This window comes from Saccostrea echinata, unplaced genomic scaffold, assembly GCF_033153115.1.
Source record: "Saccostrea echinata isolate AGI-Se365-2 ecotype Australia unplaced genomic scaffold, CSIRO_AGI_Sech_v1 ptg000025l, whole genome shotgun sequence".
In the NCBI taxonomy this organism is placed as follows: domain Eukaryota; kingdom Metazoa; phylum Mollusca; class Bivalvia; order Ostreida; family Ostreidae; genus Saccostrea; species Saccostrea echinata.
This window is the reverse complement of record NW_026889774.1, coordinates 23667439-23685623: the sequence shown is the minus strand read 5'-3', so window position 1 is coordinate 23685623 and position 18185 is coordinate 23667439. Positions and strand designations below refer to the sequence as shown.

Here is an 18185-nt window from a genome sequence, read left to right as displayed (position 1 = left end):
GGGGCAGGGTAGGGTTTTTTTGTACTATGATTAATTTGCAAAGATTATTTTTTTAAAATAAATTGTCATGGAAAAAATGTATAAAAGTATAACAATTTGCTATCAATTTCTTTAATGCACAACTGAAAAAAAAATTAACATTTGTTCAATAATATCAGTAGCACATGTACTTGTTTCATACCTTTCAATACAGGTATCTTCCAAGAAGGTAAAACAAATCATCTTTTAATTCTATAAAAATCAACTCTGTAAGTGTATGCACACATCATTTCAAAATGCATGTAGTAATATAAATATCAAAAACTTTTTCAATTTGTATAAATCATAGTTATTGTTCATTTATGTTTTCTTTCTGAAGAAGTATCACTTATTAAAATATTAGAAAATATACAATCTGTATTTTTGTAATTTTTATACAATGAACATTATCAAACCAAATGCCAAATGATATGAAATCTATGTGCATCCTTATTTAAAAAAGTTCTTTTGAAAAGAGCATACTGTGAAGTCACTAATTTTTGTGGGGGGTTAATTTTCATTGTTTTTGCGGTATGAAGACACCCACAAATTCCTGTCCTCCACAAAATGTCAAATTTCAAATAAATAATGTTAGCACCTGTTCATCCATAAAATCAAATACCCATGAACCAATATATTTTCCTCAAATCACAAACATATGACCCACCAAAATATGTGACTTAACAGTATTAAGAGTGAATTTAAATTTGCATGGTATTTTTGTAGTTTTTCACACAAATATTCACAGAATAGAAGATAATACAAGTTCTCATTCAACTTTTAAAAATTTAAATATCTTGTAAACTTCTGCCCATGCATCCATACATCCACTGAAAGAAATTAAAATGATCCCAGAACAGTAAGGATGGGGCATAAAATCATACAGACATATACTTTAATGATCATTCACATGAACACATCTGCTGCTTTGTAGCAAATTTAATAAATTAGTCACTAGTAATGTAAGTTTGTAGAGGCTCTGATCTGAGTGGTTTACTCGAGTCCCAGTGACCAGTTGATACCCTGCACCAGTAAAATGATGATTGGCTGCCAGGCAACAAGGTATCGAATCCAGTCAAGTAGATTCCCGTACAAAATATCTGGTCGATCCCAACTAGAGAAAGTCAAGGTCATAATAAATGTTCATGGCAGTGTAATGAAATTAAAAATCTCATTTATAGATAACTTTACATAGATAGGCCAACATTTTTTTATTTTCTGTTTTACGGGAATTTTTTTCTAAAATTTGAGTCGGGGGGTTGAAATAAAAATAAAAGCTCGAAATTTAAGCAGTCGGTCAGAAAAATAAAAATAAAATGAAAAAATGCAACAAAATTTTTTATTTTTAATTAAGGATGGAATTTTTTTCTATGACCTTAATTTATTAGGAAAAAAGTGTTATTTGAAAAACTTACAAATAAAAAACACAAAATTGGTACTGTTAATGTATTAATGAACTATTTTAATTTTAGCTTTCTCTTAGATATTTAGGGCAGGGGTTGCATTTCTAGTATTAACAGCTTGCAATTTCTAACATTAATGCAAATCAAACATACAAATCTATTGTCTTCTCCCAGTTGTCAAATATCAAAGTGTCACCACAGTAAAAATTATAGGACTTATGTCACACCCCTCATAAACTTTTCAGAATCTTTTATTTTTCGGTATTCAGCAAATTACAAGATCTGGGGATTATGGACTAGCTCTGACAAAGTTATGGCAAATATACAGTGAGACATTCAATGGATCAGCTAAAATAAATTAATTCACAGAAGTGCACGCGAGACATGATAAAAAGAAAAGTTGTATAATATTTTTTTTCAACGCAATTCAAATTAATATATACGTATGTGGAAAAAGGTACCCCAATCTCTCTATTGAAAATATATTCAAACTTCCTCAATCTGTATTATATTTGATCTCTTTTTATCCTTATATTTTTCTTTCTGAGCATGCTAACTTTCAACATAATTGTAGAAAATATGTACATCTTTCCCATAGTATACACATGTAAAATACACATGACAATATTCTGTTTACTGCAGAATTCAAAAATTTACTTGTTGAAACTGGTTCTAATCCACAACTTTTGAATGAAAAAAAAAAAGAAACCAGGTCTTGAATTTAAATAATATTTGTAAGGGCATATCATTTACAACAATACTTTTCCCTAGTGGTAAAAAAACTAGCATTACTAAACAAGAGATACATATACACTGTATCAGCTGTTATTAATAGCTGATGTACATTAATTTGTTACATAGCACACAAAATTCCATAAAATGATAAAAAAAGGAAATAATGTCATGTATCAATCAAGCATATATTTTCGTAGGTAATTTTGAATTCCAATCTTTGTCATAAAACGAATGAAAGTTGTGACCCGAATTTCCTCAGTCACGCCACTTTCTACCAGTTCTACAGGGTTCTGTTCTGTCGTTAATTGTAAAAGAAAACATTATTGTCTTAAAATTCAGTTTAAAAAAATCTTCAAGACGTATTTCAATGTATTGAAGCAATTGTCAAAGATAATACGCACTCAAAACCTTTCAAAACAAGCGGTTGACAGAACCTCAATTTCCAAGTGGCCCTCTGCATGACATTTGATCAAAATTACTGTTTCGTCTATTTCGTTCAATCTTTCATTAAAAGTTCATCTGAAATTTATACTTTTTTCTAATATATGACATGGACATGTCACTTTTTAAAATGACTATTTAAAAATATATGAAACCCTCCGATTTTGACATTTTGGCGCTATACTATGTGCAGTGCCTATTCACACTTCGAATACTGTGACTGGATGAATATATTTTCATCAGCCAATAACAAATCGCATTTTGAAAGGCTTGTGAAAAGTTTATTTATATTTCTTTTATTTTTTCAGTGACTATAAATAAACTATCGGCGGGAGAAATAAAAATAAAATTTGGATTAGGAACTTTTATTTTTATTTCATTTTAGCCCAAATTAGGGTCGGCGCTCCCGTAAAACAGGATATAAAAAAATGTTGGCCTTATCAGGGACCTATATACTAACTACTGTTTAAAAGACATTTCCAGTATTTTTGTCTTTAACAAGGGAAAAGAAAAAGGATACGGACTAGGGAACATTCTTTTGAGATCCACCTTCTCTTTACAGTATGGACAAGTCTGCTTCTTCCCCACTATACACCAACCTCGTATACAGAACTCGTGGAATCTGGCTAGGTTAAGGAAAACACTTTAAAAACTTGAAGCTAGAAATACATGCAGAGCTGCCAACATCACAAAATGGAAATATTGTAAAGTAGGGTTTAAGGGGTTGTTAAGGCCCTCAAGTGCTAGAGATTTTTCATGAATAAATGATTGTGAAAGGATTTCTCCAATTCGTTTACTTTAAACTATTTAGACTGCAAGTGTGCATGGAAGTGGACAATGACAATACAAACAAGCACTGCTAGGACTATGACTTTTTAATTATAACAGTGAAAACTGAAATTGGCCAACTATTTTATGAAAATTTCGGTATTAAAAACTTTTAAATGAGAAAAACTGAAATCAGATGAATACATACAGAAATCATATGGCGTATTAAAGAAGCTCAATCCGTAAGCCCTACACCAAGGGTGTAGCGTAAGGGTTGGCAGCTCTGTATATGTACAAACAAATGCATTATCAACTCTTACCGCTAAAGCAAAACACTGCAACACTGCATATTTACATGATTTCTGATCTTTGTATTGCATAGAGCTAAATAAATAAAAATTCCATTTACTTTCATATTTCTTAAAAGATTCTTTATAAATTAAAATAAATTCTTTATAAAATAAAGTTCAAGATAAGGTTTATTGAAAGTTTTTTCATATTTAGTTTTTCAAATACATTTGTAATGAAAGATGCTATGTGAGCAAAAAATAGAAGCTGGAACATGACGTCTGTCAAGACAACAAAGGATACATATGATCACAGCCTAGTTTACAGGTAGCTTCAATTATTGCATCATCATTGTTCATGACTAAAATAGGGTTCCCACAGATTCCACACACATTGGGGTCCAGTCTCTTACCAGGAAGCCCTGTTGGTGTATAATACTGAAAAGGAAAAAATTACATCAATTTCATCAGAAAACTTGAAATGCCCCCCCCCCCCCCACAAGAAACGGAAACTTAAATCATGAACAGTTCACAGAACTACATGTATATAAATGAAAATTTTGAAAAAGCACAGTAATATGATAATAGTAACATCCCAAAGATAGCCAATATTGTTACATCATTTATTCTATATTACTTGAGGATAAAATGCCTTCATTACTCTCAGTACTCTGATATTCACTGCATGTATAATGCTAAAGTCATAATAATGGTGTATGAGCATAGCTATGAAATGAAATATGGTGTTTTACCTACCCCAATGTGTGTTGCCATGGTGTCTGAACACACTTCAGCAAAATCTCGGGCTACTACTCCAAAGTAGAGTCCATAGAAAAGAAGTAAAAGTCCAAAGTCCATAGAGACTTGTGGTTTGATTAATAAAATAAGATTTAGTCCTAATAATGTGAACATCACTGACATATAGCCCACAATTCCTAAGAAATAGCTGACTTTGTATATTATCAGGAACCACTTATACACCAACCTGTAAAATGAATATAACAGTGTTACATGTAAATAAAACAGGAAAGTTTTAGAGGGATATTTGATTATTTTTTTTCTCTAACTTGCTGTATATGAATACATCATGCCACATCAACTATATTTCAATAAGTACTGTATCATATGATGTTGTGTTATTATTATACTACATTGTATGGGTTAAAAATTTATTACCGAAACAAGTGCCTGTGGATATCTACATGTATAAAGCCCTTCTTGTTTTATCTGTCAGTGATCATTTTATATGGAACTGTATCATACGCAGTTAACTTTGAAATAATCTACATGCAGAATTTATTAAAAACCATTAAAATTGCACAGAGCATTTTTGTTTTTTAGAGGAATTCACACCAATACATTGAATTTTGTGGATAAATATAAAGTTATAAAAAGCTTTTATAGTGATTCCTCTCACTGACAATGGTACTTTTTTTTTTAAATTTATTTTATTCACATCCTTCATACCTTCATGTACTCTCTTATATAGGTTTTTTTTAATATATTTTATTTACACCCTTCATACCTTGGTGTACTCCCCGAGATAGGTTTTTTGTTATCTATTTTATTTATACCCTTCATACCTTGGTGTACTCCCTGAGATAGGTTTTTGTTATCTATTTTATTTACATCCTTCATACCTTGGTGTACTCCCTGAGATAGATTTTTGTTATCTATTTTATTTATACCCTTCATACCTTGGTGTACTCCCTGAGATAGGTTTTTGTTATCTATTTTATTTATACCCTTCATACCTTGGTGTACTCCCTGAGATAGGTTTTTGTTATCTATTTTATTAACACCCTTCATACCTTGGTGTACTCCCCGAGATAGGTTTTTGTTATCTATTTTATTTACAGCCTGCATACCTTGGTGTATTCCCTGAGATAGGTTTTTGTTATCTATTTTATTTACAGCCTGCATACCTTGGTGTACTCCCTGAGATAGGTTTTTGTTATCTATTTTATTTACAGCCTGCATACCTTGGTGTAATCCCTGAGATAGGTTTTTGTTATCTATTTTATTTACATCCTTCATACCTTGGTGTACTCCCTGAGATAGGTTTTCATTATCTATTTTATTTATACCCTTAGTACCTTGGTGTACTCCCTGAGATAGGTTTTTGTTATCTATTTTATTTATACCCGTCATACCTTGGTGTACTCCCTGAGATAGGTTTTTGTTATCTATTTTATTTATACCCTTCATACCTTGGTGTACTCCCTGAGATAGGTTTTCATTATCTATTTTATTTATACCCTTCGTACCTTGGTGTACTCCCTGAGATAGGTTTTTGTTATCTATTTTATTTACAGCCTGCATACCTTGGTGTACTCCCTGAGATAGGTTTTTGTTATCTATTTTATTTACATCCTTCATACCTTGGTGTACTCCCTGAGATAGGTTTTTGTTATCTATTTTATTTACATCCTTCATACCTTGGTGTACTCCCTGAGATAGGTTTTCATTATCTATTTTATTTATACCCTTCGTACCTTGGTGTACTCCCTGAGATAGGTTTTTGTTATCTATTTTATTTACATCCTTCATACCTTGGTGTACTCCCTGAGATAGGTTTTTGTTATCTATTTTATTTATACCCTTCGTACCTTGGTGTACTCCCTGAGATAGGTTTTTGTTATCTATTTTATTTACATCCTTCATACCTTGGTGTACTCCCTGAGATAGGTTTTCATTATCTATTTTATTTATACCCTTCGTACCTTGGTGTACTCCCTGAGATAGGTTTTTGTTATCTATTTTATTTATACCCTTCGTACCTTGGTGTACTCCCTGAGATAGGTTTTTGTTATCTATTTTATTTATACCCTTCATACCTTGGTGTACTCCCTGAGATAGGTTTTCATTATCTATTTTATTTATACCCTTCGTACCTTGGTGTACTCCCTGAGATAAGTTTTTGTTATCTATTTTATTTACAGCCTGCATACCTTGGTGTACTCCCTGAGATAGGTTTTTGTTTTCTATTTTATTTACATCCTTCATACCTTGGTGTACTCCCTGAGATAGGTTTTTGTTATCTATTTTATTTATACCCTTCGTACCTTGGTGTACTCCCTGAGATAGGTTTTTGTTATCTATTTTATTTACATCCTTCATACCTTGGTGTACTCCCTGAGATAGGTTTTTGTTATCTATTTTATTTACATCCTTCATACCTTGGTGTACTCCCTGAGATAGGTTTTTGTTATCTATTTTATTTACATCCTTCATACCTTGGTGTACTCCCTGAGATAGGTTTTTGTTATCTATTTTATTTATACCCTTCGTACCTTGGTGTACTCCCTGAGATAGGTTTTTGTTATCTATTTTATTTACATCCTTCATACCTTGGTGTACTCCCTGAGATAGGTTTTTGTTATCTATTTTATTTATACCCTTCGTACCTTGGTGTACTCCCTGAGATAGGTTTTCTGGTGGCTTTAAATGTAATAAATCCTGTGATGATTGAAAATATACTCCACACAAAAATAAAACGATGCCATCCAAATTTGAGACAAAACCCCACCGGAAACAACCACATCCCTAACAAAGTAGCTCTCTGAAATTAAAATATGGACGTTTTTTTACTTTCAAAATCTTTTCCTAAAAAAAAAAAATTCGCAATATACATTGACATTCTTTAAGTAAATTTATGGTTTGAAAATATCCCCCCACCCCAAAAAAAGAGAAGATCTAAATTTGTAAGGATTACATACATGTTTGTCTTTTCTTTTGGAAACAAAATTTACTTTCTGCTTTCAAATGCACTGAAATGTTTATGAAGATGAGGTGCTGTTTAAATACAGGACATATACCGGTAATGCAATTCTACAACACATACTTGGTACGATTTGAAATGCCTCTGTTTCCACTGGACCAGAACAATCTGTGCCACCACCAGAGTGGCAATCAAAATCAGCACCATTTCCAAGTGCATGGCCTCGTGGCCTCGGTGTTTCTCATGTAGTCTCTGATGCTCGATCCTACAATACATGTGTATTTATCACCCAGATGCATCTCAAGAAAACCTGCACATCTATTAAGTACAATACAACTGTGCATTTATTTTACATCTATGCCTTATTTTTGTTATTCAATATTCATGACAGAGAGAAAAGTTGTACCAAGTTAATCAATCGTTTTCAAAACATACAATAATCCACTATTTTTAGGTTCTACAATTTACCTCCATCTTTCTTTTTCTGGTAATTTGGCAAGTTCTTCGTCGGACTGCAAAATCAAGATTTAAAGATATATTAATAACTAAATGGTAATCAATGTATGACATAATTATCTACATACAAATACTCTCTCACAAACAATTGCTGCCCTACATGCTTATAACCAATTCCTACAACAATGGATGCATACATAAATCCATGTGATTCATAAAAAAGTCCATCCTTCACAATACACGGTCCAGTGTTGAGAAGCAATACATGTACATGTAGTATCAAATGTACCTCCAAATGAACCAGTTGATAATGTGCTTTTGGATACCTGGGGAACTTCTGGGACACACCCATTACATCAATTCTTATCCATTACAAGTAAAATGTAAAGAAACAACAAGCAATTTGTCTGTAAAGTATAATTCTTTTGTCCTTGTGTTGATCTTCAGTTGTACAAGTCATAAGAACAGCTGTGCCAATGATCAAAACAATCAATGATTGGGTCAATCTGAACAACTGAATGTCTATTTCTCACTAGCCAAGGAGTTTATCATTATGTGAAAAAAATTCATTGATGATGATGATGATTTATTGATTGAAAGAAAATCTTTACAGTTTTCTAAACTACAGCATAGTTTATGGCACATTATCACATTATACAAGATTAACACAGGTATGAGGGGAGGGGGGGGGGGAGGTTCTTGAATCTTCAGAGAATAAAAATCAGTATCAACTCAATTCACTACTGCTCCTTTTACGGTATACAAATATAGTTTAGACACCCTCCATGATTATCAGATTACAGAGCATCAAATAACCAAAGAAATCAGGTATGCCTACTGGTCTTTGTGTAGCTGTGTATTCAAATACGATAATTTTCATTACTGTGGAATTATAAAAATTTGTGGGGGCCAATTTTCATGGATTCCATAAATTTTACAGGTTTGTAGGGACAAAATTTTGTGTATTCTAATATACCTACAGAAGGAAATATGACTTTGTAACTACAGTTTATTAATTCGTGGAAGCTGTTAATTTGTGGATGAGAGGTACCCACGAATTCCATGAAAACTGAGCCACCACGAAATCTAATGATTCCACAGTATCTTTCACTTAAAAACTTTTAATACAACATCATTTGTAATGCTTTCTACTTAAATTCCTGCAAATTCAAACTTTTCTTCCAAGGCTTGACCTCCATCAGCTGATGTCACAAAATATCATGGTACGAAGGAAGTAGATCTGTAAATGAGTTAACCTTTAACTTGGTCGACTGACTTAAGGACTTACAGAGATACCTTATATCTTTCTAACAATTGGTAATATCTATATGAATCTCCTAGTACCTACGAAATTTATGAAGTCAGCTGATGGAGGTCAAGTCTTCATCTTCTGGATGGTACTTCACCACTTGTAGAGTAACATTTGTACAGTAGTGCAAGGGCTTTTATAGTGTTTAAAATAAATACTGACAGTGAATTTCAAAGTTTAAAATCCAGGTCCTCTATGGGCAGATACTTATGGACTGGATCTGGAGCTTGAAGCTGTCTACGAACGTTACAATGACAGCTTCAGATGTAGTCCAAAATATCTGACGTTTTCCAGGCGTTTTACACAATTTTGATATTTTATGTGCCAGGAAAATGTCAGAACCAGAGCCTTTATGATGTGGAAGTTTGCCGCCTCCAAGCGGGGAGGGGAGGGGGGTGATTCTCGGGTCGATTTTCGATACATGCAAACTGAATTAAATGTCTAACTCACATCTTACCAGCAGTACAGTGCTTCTAGTACTTACCAATATTGCTTTTATTGTTCCTTTGTAATATAAAGTGTTTGGTGAAAACATTTTATACTGGTGAGAACTAGAAGCATTGTGCTATTGATAAGTTGTGAGTTTTACATTTTATTCGATTTGCAAGTATCAAAAATTGAGTTTAGTTGGGGGCGATGAAATTTCCACTTTTCATAATGACGCTGTTTCTGACATTTTCCTGGCACATTAAATATCAAAACTGTGAAAAACGACTGCAAAACATCAGATATTTTGTACTACTTCAGATGGTAAGAAGTTCCAGATCCTGATCCCATCTGGAATAAAGAATTTTTTATATACCGGTACTATGGTTCTAGCATACAGTACAAAAAAGGTGATGATGTTTACGCTTGGAAAGATGGGTTAGTGTCAGGAGTATAAATCTAAAGTAAATAAATTGATAACAATCCAGTACATCTTAATAGCCTTGATTTGTACTTCATTAGTAAGGGATAGTTGAACTTGAGTAGCAGCACACATTAGAGACACTGCTGGTTGTTCCATAGTCAGTATAAACACCATTCGGGCAGCTCTCTGCTGTACCATCTTAAGCTTGTTGATGTTTTCCACCATATGTGGGTCCCAAATGGCACTTTTAAATTCTAACAAAGGACAGATTAGTGTCTCATAACATAGGCTTTAGTCTCATGTTGGCAATGGCAGATGTTATGTCCCAGAAAGGTTGATGTTCAGCCTTGGAGGAAAAGTTTGACTAAACGCAGTAACACTTGGACAAATTTATGTTGAAAGCATTACAAATGAAGTTGAATTAAAAGTTCTGAATTTAAGGATAGTGAAAATTATCATATTTGAACCCATTGATACTGGGCATCAATAGCAAACCACTAGGCATATCAATTTAATTTATTTATTTGATTATTTGAAGCCTGAATCAAGGAGGGGTAAGTAGAATGTAATAATTCTCTGACCACTTTGCTATAACACTATCACACTATCGTTAAAAAACAGTGACACTGAAATTTCAATATCTTTGTGCTCGAGAACATCTTTATTGTACTGTGAGACTGTACTGTGTTACAGCACAGGCCTCTGAATTTCTATCAATAAGCCCTTATATGATTGATCAGAGTGATATATATACCCCCGTGGTTTGCGCCGGGATGATTTGCGCCGATTTCGGCGCGAAACATCTCACGTTTTATTTTAAATATTTCATCACATTTGGATCCGTTTTAAATTATTTATCAAATATAAGATGTAAATATCTTGTGTGCTCAAATTCATGACCTAATAACATGCACTGCCATAGTTAACAGATCGAATGGTGCCCGTTTGCTCAGCGTGTCGACCTGTTCAACAATTCAACAGTGATTCAATGAGGATTTAATTGTAATAAATTGGAGATCAAAAGGTGAGAATTTAAGTTGATGTGTTGGTTGTCCAAGCCAGCAATAATTACTTAATTAGATGGCGGTATTATAATTATATACTGTATACGTAATTATTTAGCACAGTGTTATAATAATTCATAATTATGCTATGTATGTATACTTCAAACACAGACATAAATAATTATTAACGTCTGTGCTTCAAATATAATCTTCTTAAATTTAAAAAAAATGTTCCAAAAATATCTATATTTACATCTATTTAAAATCTAAAACTTTGTTAAATGAACTAAACTCAGTAGCACATTTATGTACTTGGAGTGAAACATCGCGGGGCGAACCATCTCAGCGCGAAACATCGTGGGGCGAACCATGCATAGGTGCGAAACATCCCGTTACCTATATATCACTCTGATCAATCATATAACGGCTATGCGGCTGCTACGTTGTGGAACTCTTTACCAAATCATGCTAGGGAACTTTCCACCCTCAACCAGTTTAGAACATTCATTGACACATGGAGGGGGGAAAAATGCAAGTGTAGTTCCTGCAGAAACCACAGCGTGGGGGCGGCATAGCTGATGAGACAATATTTATTTATTTATTTATTAATTGAAAGAGTCACAGTCTTCTATTTTTGCAGTTTTTCATTTATTTTTGAAGTCTTTCATTTGCTTTACTGATACCACCTCAATTTATTTTATTGTGTTCTTCCAAGTTTCTTTTATATCTATATATTAAACTTTGTTATTTACTTAAATTTTCAATAATAAGGACCCTGGGGGCTGAAACTTTTGGAGTAACATCCTATGATGGCAAAGGTGTAAGCTCTCCAGGATCCTAGTTTCTTTTATTTTTGTTTTTGATATCTGCTTTTTCCTAACCTCACAACAATACATATCCTGTCTATGTAGGTAGGGACTGACCCAATCACTAGACAGGATGTGTGTTGGTGAGGAACTTTAATTATTATTATTATTATTATTATTATTATTTTTTTTTTTTAATTTTTGGTTAAGCTGTATTTGCTTGAATTTTTAAGTTTCTAAGCTATCAATTTTATTTTTCTATTATTAATACAATTAGTGCTTTTAATCTGATCCCATGTGTTTAATATAGTGCTTTATCTAATTTGTTATTATGATAATGCTTATTTTTTTTTATTTTTGTTCTTAATGCAATCATTTTTTTCTAATTCTTTTTTTCTAATTCTTAAATTTGTTTTATCTGCTATGCGTGTGTATATATGTACATGTGTTTTTTGTATGTTAATTTATGTTGTAAATGTTTTCTCTGTGATATTTTTAGCTGTGATAGTCGGTTTAAGAGCTCTACAGAGCTCATGTTCATTGTTAAACTTTGTAAAAAAAATGCCGACTTTAAATAAAATTTACTTACTTACTTACTTATTGATAGAAATTCAGAGGTCTGTGGTTACAGTTTCTTCCCTAGTTTATATAAATTTTATGGTTACACATGGAATTCTTTTAATAGATTTCATGCCTGTTTACAATTGGTGGTTTTTAAAACCCTCCAAATTCTGGAATAAAATGACAGCATTCACAGCAAAGGTCTACATGATAAATATACGAATCTGAATAAACATTGAGGAAATTCGGATTGTGTCAAATGTTGAAAACTATCAGTCGGAATCGCTGAGATATTTCATTAACGTCTGAATAAATTTATCATCTCTTATTCTTGTTGTTGAATACGAAAACATAAATAAAACTGCTTACAATATTGAGATTTATAGGTGCATGCCCATGTCCGGCGTGATGGTGGTGCGCCATCTTGCCTACGTAAACAGATGTAACGCCATCTATCGTTTGAAGACTAAAGAACACAGTGGTGGATTCAATGGAAAAGGTGGAGGGTGGTAGAAGTAAATATAATAACCCATATTCATTAACCGAGTATGAAGAGTATGAAACTTATCATGCTTATCATCGTACCTGTTATTTCATTCAATCCTGCGCACAACAACTGCACAGATGCTTGGGGACGGGACCCCCACCCCCACCCCACCCGTGTTCTGTACTCCTAGGGTTCTTAGACTTTTTTAAAAAATAAAATATTTTTCTATGATACATTCATAAAGTATTACAACTTAAAAATCCAAAATATAGCCTAAAACTACCCTTTTATAAAAATCCACACTTTCTGATACTAAAAGTATCCGGGCAGAGCGTGTGGATTTTTATAAAAGGCTAGTTTTCATGGTTTTAGGTTATATTTTGGATTTTCAATTGTAATACTTTGTGAATGTCATTGTGTCATAGCAAAACATTTTTATTTTTAAAAAACTGTCAAAGAACCCTAGGGGTACGGAACACGGGAGGGGGGATCCCGTCCCCAAGCACCTGTGATAGATATTCTTAATTTACTTCTGCATTCAACAGTTCAATGGTTGACAGTATAAATATTTTTTTTTATTTTTTGCATATTGATTCGCGTTATATGATACCAACATCAATCTAATTAAAAATACCCCCCACCCTCGACCCCCTCTTCTATATTTTACTGAATTGTTCTTTCTGTAAAAGAATTGATGCACTGATGCATTGATGTTATAAATCATTGTGAAATAATTCTTCAAAAAAGAAAAAAAGAGTATTCATACCGAGGTATAATTACTTTTTGAGCAATAATTCCACATTACTGAGCTCTGATTATTGATGTAACACTTTTCGTCCGTCTATCTATCCGTCCATCTCTCTATCAAGGTATATACATGTATATGTCACCAACCTTGTCAGTTGATGAATCTTGCAGAAATGATGTGGGAAACCCAAAAGCGGATTATGTCAATCATGTCCTTACTGTTACATGTAATTAAGTCTTGTGTCAGCAAACTTGAATAATTTAAATAAATAAAGGTAAGAATAATTTTCTTTTATGCTTCACCGTAATATCATAGTTCCTGATGGGTGTTTCATCATTCGTTTTTGCGGTGCATTTATTCCTTGACAATGACACGCAAGACTGACTTATATCTCGTACACACACACATGGAATGATACAAATATCAAAATCATTTTTTTGGATAAATTTTATTATGTACAATAAAAACACCATGCATGCAAAAACTATATACAAGGATACACACAGTGTATGGATATGAAACAATCTTATTCACCCAGGGTTTCTTAATCGATAAAAAAGTTGTATGCATGTAATGAAGAGAATGAAAGAATTAAGCACAATTATTGTAAGTTTAATATATGATAAAATTTACCGTGAGTATAAAATATATTTTTGCCATTTATATCTTATGAAAGTTGAACTATATATTTATATCAATAAAATGACCATTTTTCGTTTTAAAAAATGATACTGAAACTCTGAGTGTCAAAGATAATCGAAAAAAAATTACATGTACAGAAAACATGTACATAAGCAATCTGTCCCGCTGAGAATGGTCAAATTTTCAAATGGAAATAATTAACCATGCAAATAAAATTTTGAAAATCATTATTTATGGGTACATCTTACTTTTATATATTAGACTTTTATCAAAGATATTCGTCAGTCTAAAATTGGACAACAACGGACAGATTGCTAAAAAAAAAAAAAAATTGGCACTAACCCACTATTTTAAACTAGGAGTGTATCACACCAGCTCATTTTATCTATGTTATTATTTGAAAGAATTAAAAAAAAAAAACCAAAATTGAAATAAACAGGAAATTTTATATAAAGAATGTCAAAATTTGAGAGGAAAATATGAAATTAAAGTCAAAATAATATTTATTTTTCAGACATTGCAAATTACTTTGGGTTTTTTTTTTCAATATCTTGAAATCTCGGTCCTCGTCGTTTGTTTAATTTTTATATATCAAGAGAAATAAACCGCTAAAATGGTGGGTTTTGCCCTACAAAATAACGGCAAAGAAAACATGCCAGTAAACAATTCCTCTGCAAAAAAGCAGGAAATGTATTAAATACAACACTTTGTACAGTCATGCACATTGTCCCCAAAAATGGCTTAATTAAAAAATCTCAGCTCAGTACAGTCTTGGGTACCATGACTATCTTGAGACGGCAATAAAACTTGTCATATGAACAACGTCTCTGTCAAGTATGTCTCACATGTGTTGAAATTAAAACACACAGGGTCCTATTTTAATGCTCCCCGTTATAACGGAATTCCAGCACAGCGATATTCGTATGAATGCTATATTAGCAATGTCTAATACAACGCATGCGTTGAATATATACAACACTGTCTTTGTACAAACATGCCGAAAGTTGATAATATTCCATATTCAAGAGACTCAACACAGAGTGCAAGTGCAAATGGGATTGTCACTATGTCCATCTTGCCAAAGACGTTTGCTGAAAAAATATCTTTGCAGTTTGCATCTTTACCTACAGTGGTAAATATATTTAGATTTTTCAGTATTTACAAGATAAAAGAATTTATATATGTTTTTTTTAAATAAAGGGATAAACTTTTGAATAAGTGGTATATATTTTCCTAAGCAAAGAGATTGATAAATAAAGAGCTTATATTTTTATCTAATAAGCAACAACGTCCATGACAAAACTTAACCAGCAGACCAGACACAAGTCATTAAGTTCTACTTACCAAGAACAATCTCCTTATTAATAGACGTAAAAGGATGTGTTCAAGTCCTGAGTCTTGGAGACTTGGTGTTGTCTCTGTTTTGATACGTCACGGCGCACTTCCCTGTGCTTAAAATTGACTCTAGCCAACCACTCCATCTATACAGATTGATCACAACGTGAATTTCATTTTTTAAAATTTAAAAAAAAAGATCAGATTTGAAGAGCAGATCCAGTGCAGGGGAAGGGGATGTGTGGTTATTGGCTTCGGTCGTAAGAATTTGCAGCATTTTATATTTACAAAGAGCAAAGGCGGATCAAGGGCCGGCGCGCCGGGGGTGCGCCCCCTTCCCCCCTCTCGTTTGAATTTTTTGTATGTAGAACTTATATGTGCATTATCCTAAAATCAAGGAAAAACATCTCTTCTTTGTAAGAATTTGTCAGCTTCCGGGGGCTTCTCCCCCGGACCCCACCAGAGCCTTGCCCTAGACCCACTGAGGGCTTCAATGCAGCCCCCAGACCCCATGCCTTCTACTGCCTGCCCCCCCCCCCCCCCGTTACGAAATTCCTAGATCCGCCACTGAAGAGGATAGCCGAAAATGACACTGGAACATCTATTTCCCAAGAAAACTTGAAACCCACGGAGATATTGTGAATATGAAGCATATCAAGCTTACCTAACATACTTTTCCCCACCCACCCATCCGCTACTTAAACTTGGTAAGGTAACCCAAACCTACATACATATACACAAAGGCATACGAAATGACTTAAGATTTTTTTGGGAGAAGGGGGGGGGGGGTGCTTTTCAGAATGTGTATCTTTGGAATATTTTTAATATTCAGTGGATATAGATCTTCTCCCTTTATAACTTTTTTAAAGAAAAAAAATCCTAGATCCGCTAGTGATTCAAATGGTCAGATTTTATTATTTAAAACATTTGCCAAAAATTCTTTTTTTTTTTAAAAAAGAGAAAGTTTGAAATGTTACTGATTAAATTGCTCTGTTGTTGAGAATAAGTGCGACACTAACCTGGTGCGTAGGTTGTGGTATGGTGGGAAGTTCCCTACGCTCCTCAGACTTGTTGATGGCACTGGTCAATTTACGCTAAAAAAAATAATAATCAGTGAGTCATGCAACAAGATATTCATCGTATAAAACTCTTTTAAATACTTATGCAAGTAACAGAAAGTAATTATTTATTGGATATGAAAGTACAATTATGGGTAGTGCTTGTTTTGGGTAACTGAGGAAAATGCTCCCACACAGACTCTTACCCAGTCTTCAATATGCTCTACCCATCCCTGAGCAGCAGAAGCAAAGACTGGTTTGCACTGGAGAGAAATGACAGAGGTTACTAATTGAAGATTTGGAGAGAGAGAGAGAGAGAGACATATATACAGACAGAAAGACTTACAGCAGATTTAGCCGCCAGACTCAACATCACCTCGTACCACTGTTTGTCATCTGAAGAGGGCTCTATACGGCGCTGATAATTAAAAAAAAATACCTGTTATTACACAATTCAAGTCAAAACGTGTTACATTTTTATTTGTTTTTATTCATTTATCTCTTTCTTTATGCTTCTAGCAAATGTTAGATCCTCTATTTTAACTGTATGAACATGTATTATCACGTTGGTTCTAACATAATGACATGAGAACCTTTAACAGAATACATCTTAACGTACTCAATGATAGGACGTCTACAGCTTCCCCTTTTAATGCCAAAAACAGAAATTTTATCTGCAGAAATTCAAGGCATTTACAAAAAAGGAGGCATGTTAAGATGAAACAGAATTAAATTCTTTGTACGAAATGTAACCTAATTTCATGAACACCCCCCCCCCCCCCGCTTTACGTTTATAGATTTACATAATGTTGTGAACTAGAAATTATTTTTATTTTAAGTTTTTCTTCATTGTAGCCAAAGATACATGCATTGAAATTAAATGTAATTATAGCATGTCGAATTAAAAAGAAAAGTAGCCTCGCCCCCCCCCCCCCTTTCAACTCACGTATTGTAAAATGTGCTGTATTTTGAAGAAAAAAAAGTTTTGGGGGAGTAAATTATTTATTTCCTGATGCATTACCCTCTTAGAAACACTCTTATTCTTTCTCTCTACAGATCTTTGCCTTTTCATTGTGATATTTGCAATTTGCGTTGCTGTGTACAGAAACACGTCTACTCTCTACTGATCGAAGTGAGTAACTAACAACGGTAACTACAACGCAACACTCCCTAGCAGTTACCAAGTGTGACGTCATCTCTATTAGTAACACAAATTAAGAACAAGCGTAGAAACAAGTAAATTGTAAAATTTGCTTACCTCTCATGTTATCCTTTACATTTTTCACTTGTTTTAGGATTTTAGTCGTTATAAATTGCATGTTAAATTTGATATGGCAAATTTAACGTGATGTGACGTCATAATCGAAAAACCGTCATCATCAAACTTCCGCCAGAGTTCGTTTGTACCTGTGGCGGTTAGACGGGTTCGATTGACGTTAGCCAGATAGCTCAGTTGGTAGAGCACCTGACTAGAGATGGGGGAGTGTTTCGAATCCCGGTCTGGTCCGTCGCATTTTTCTCTTCTTCTAATACATATCAAACTGCGGAGAAGCAGA

General features: G+C 33.4%; 2 protein-coding genes across 3 annotated transcripts; both read right to left on the bottom strand.

Annotated features, from left to right (window-relative positions):
• Positions 1 to 850: 850 nt before the first annotated feature.
• On the bottom strand, positions 851 to 12796 carry LOC133192741 (E3 ubiquitin ligase Rnf121-like). Of its 2 annotated transcripts, none has more exons than XM_061328754.1 (8): positions 12729 to 12796; positions 7842 to 7885; positions 7497 to 7638; positions 7060 to 7214; positions 4409 to 4637; positions 3957 to 4090; positions 3118 to 3219; positions 851 to 1132 (listed from the first exon to the last, which is right to left on the bottom strand). In XM_061328754.1, exons 1-8 carry the CDS (start codon positions 12780 to 12782, stop codon positions 1012 to 1014), a joined length of 981 nt encoding a protein of 326 aa, XP_061184738.1. In that variant the 5' UTR covers positions 12783 to 12796; the 3' UTR covers positions 851 to 1011. The 2 variants fall into 2 exon arrangements, with proteins under 2 accessions (XP_061184738.1, XP_061184737.1); XM_061328753.1 differs by lacking the exon at positions 12729 to 12796 and adding an exon at positions 8119 to 8196.
• A 1437-nt stretch (positions 12797 to 14233) lies between these two features.
• LOC133192739 (uncharacterized) lies at positions 14234 to 17741 on the bottom strand. The gene is made up of 5 exons (XM_061328752.1): positions 17651 to 17741; positions 16976 to 17047; positions 16591 to 16665; positions 15581 to 15717; positions 14234 to 15360 (listed from the first exon to the last, which is right to left on the bottom strand). The coding sequence occupies exons 1-4, from the start codon at positions 17699 to 17701 to the stop codon at positions 15598 to 15600; spliced, it is 318 nt and encodes a 105-aa protein (XP_061184736.1). The 5' UTR covers positions 17702 to 17741; the 3' UTR covers positions 14234 to 15360; positions 15581 to 15597.
• Positions 17742 to 18185: the final 444 nt, after the last annotated feature.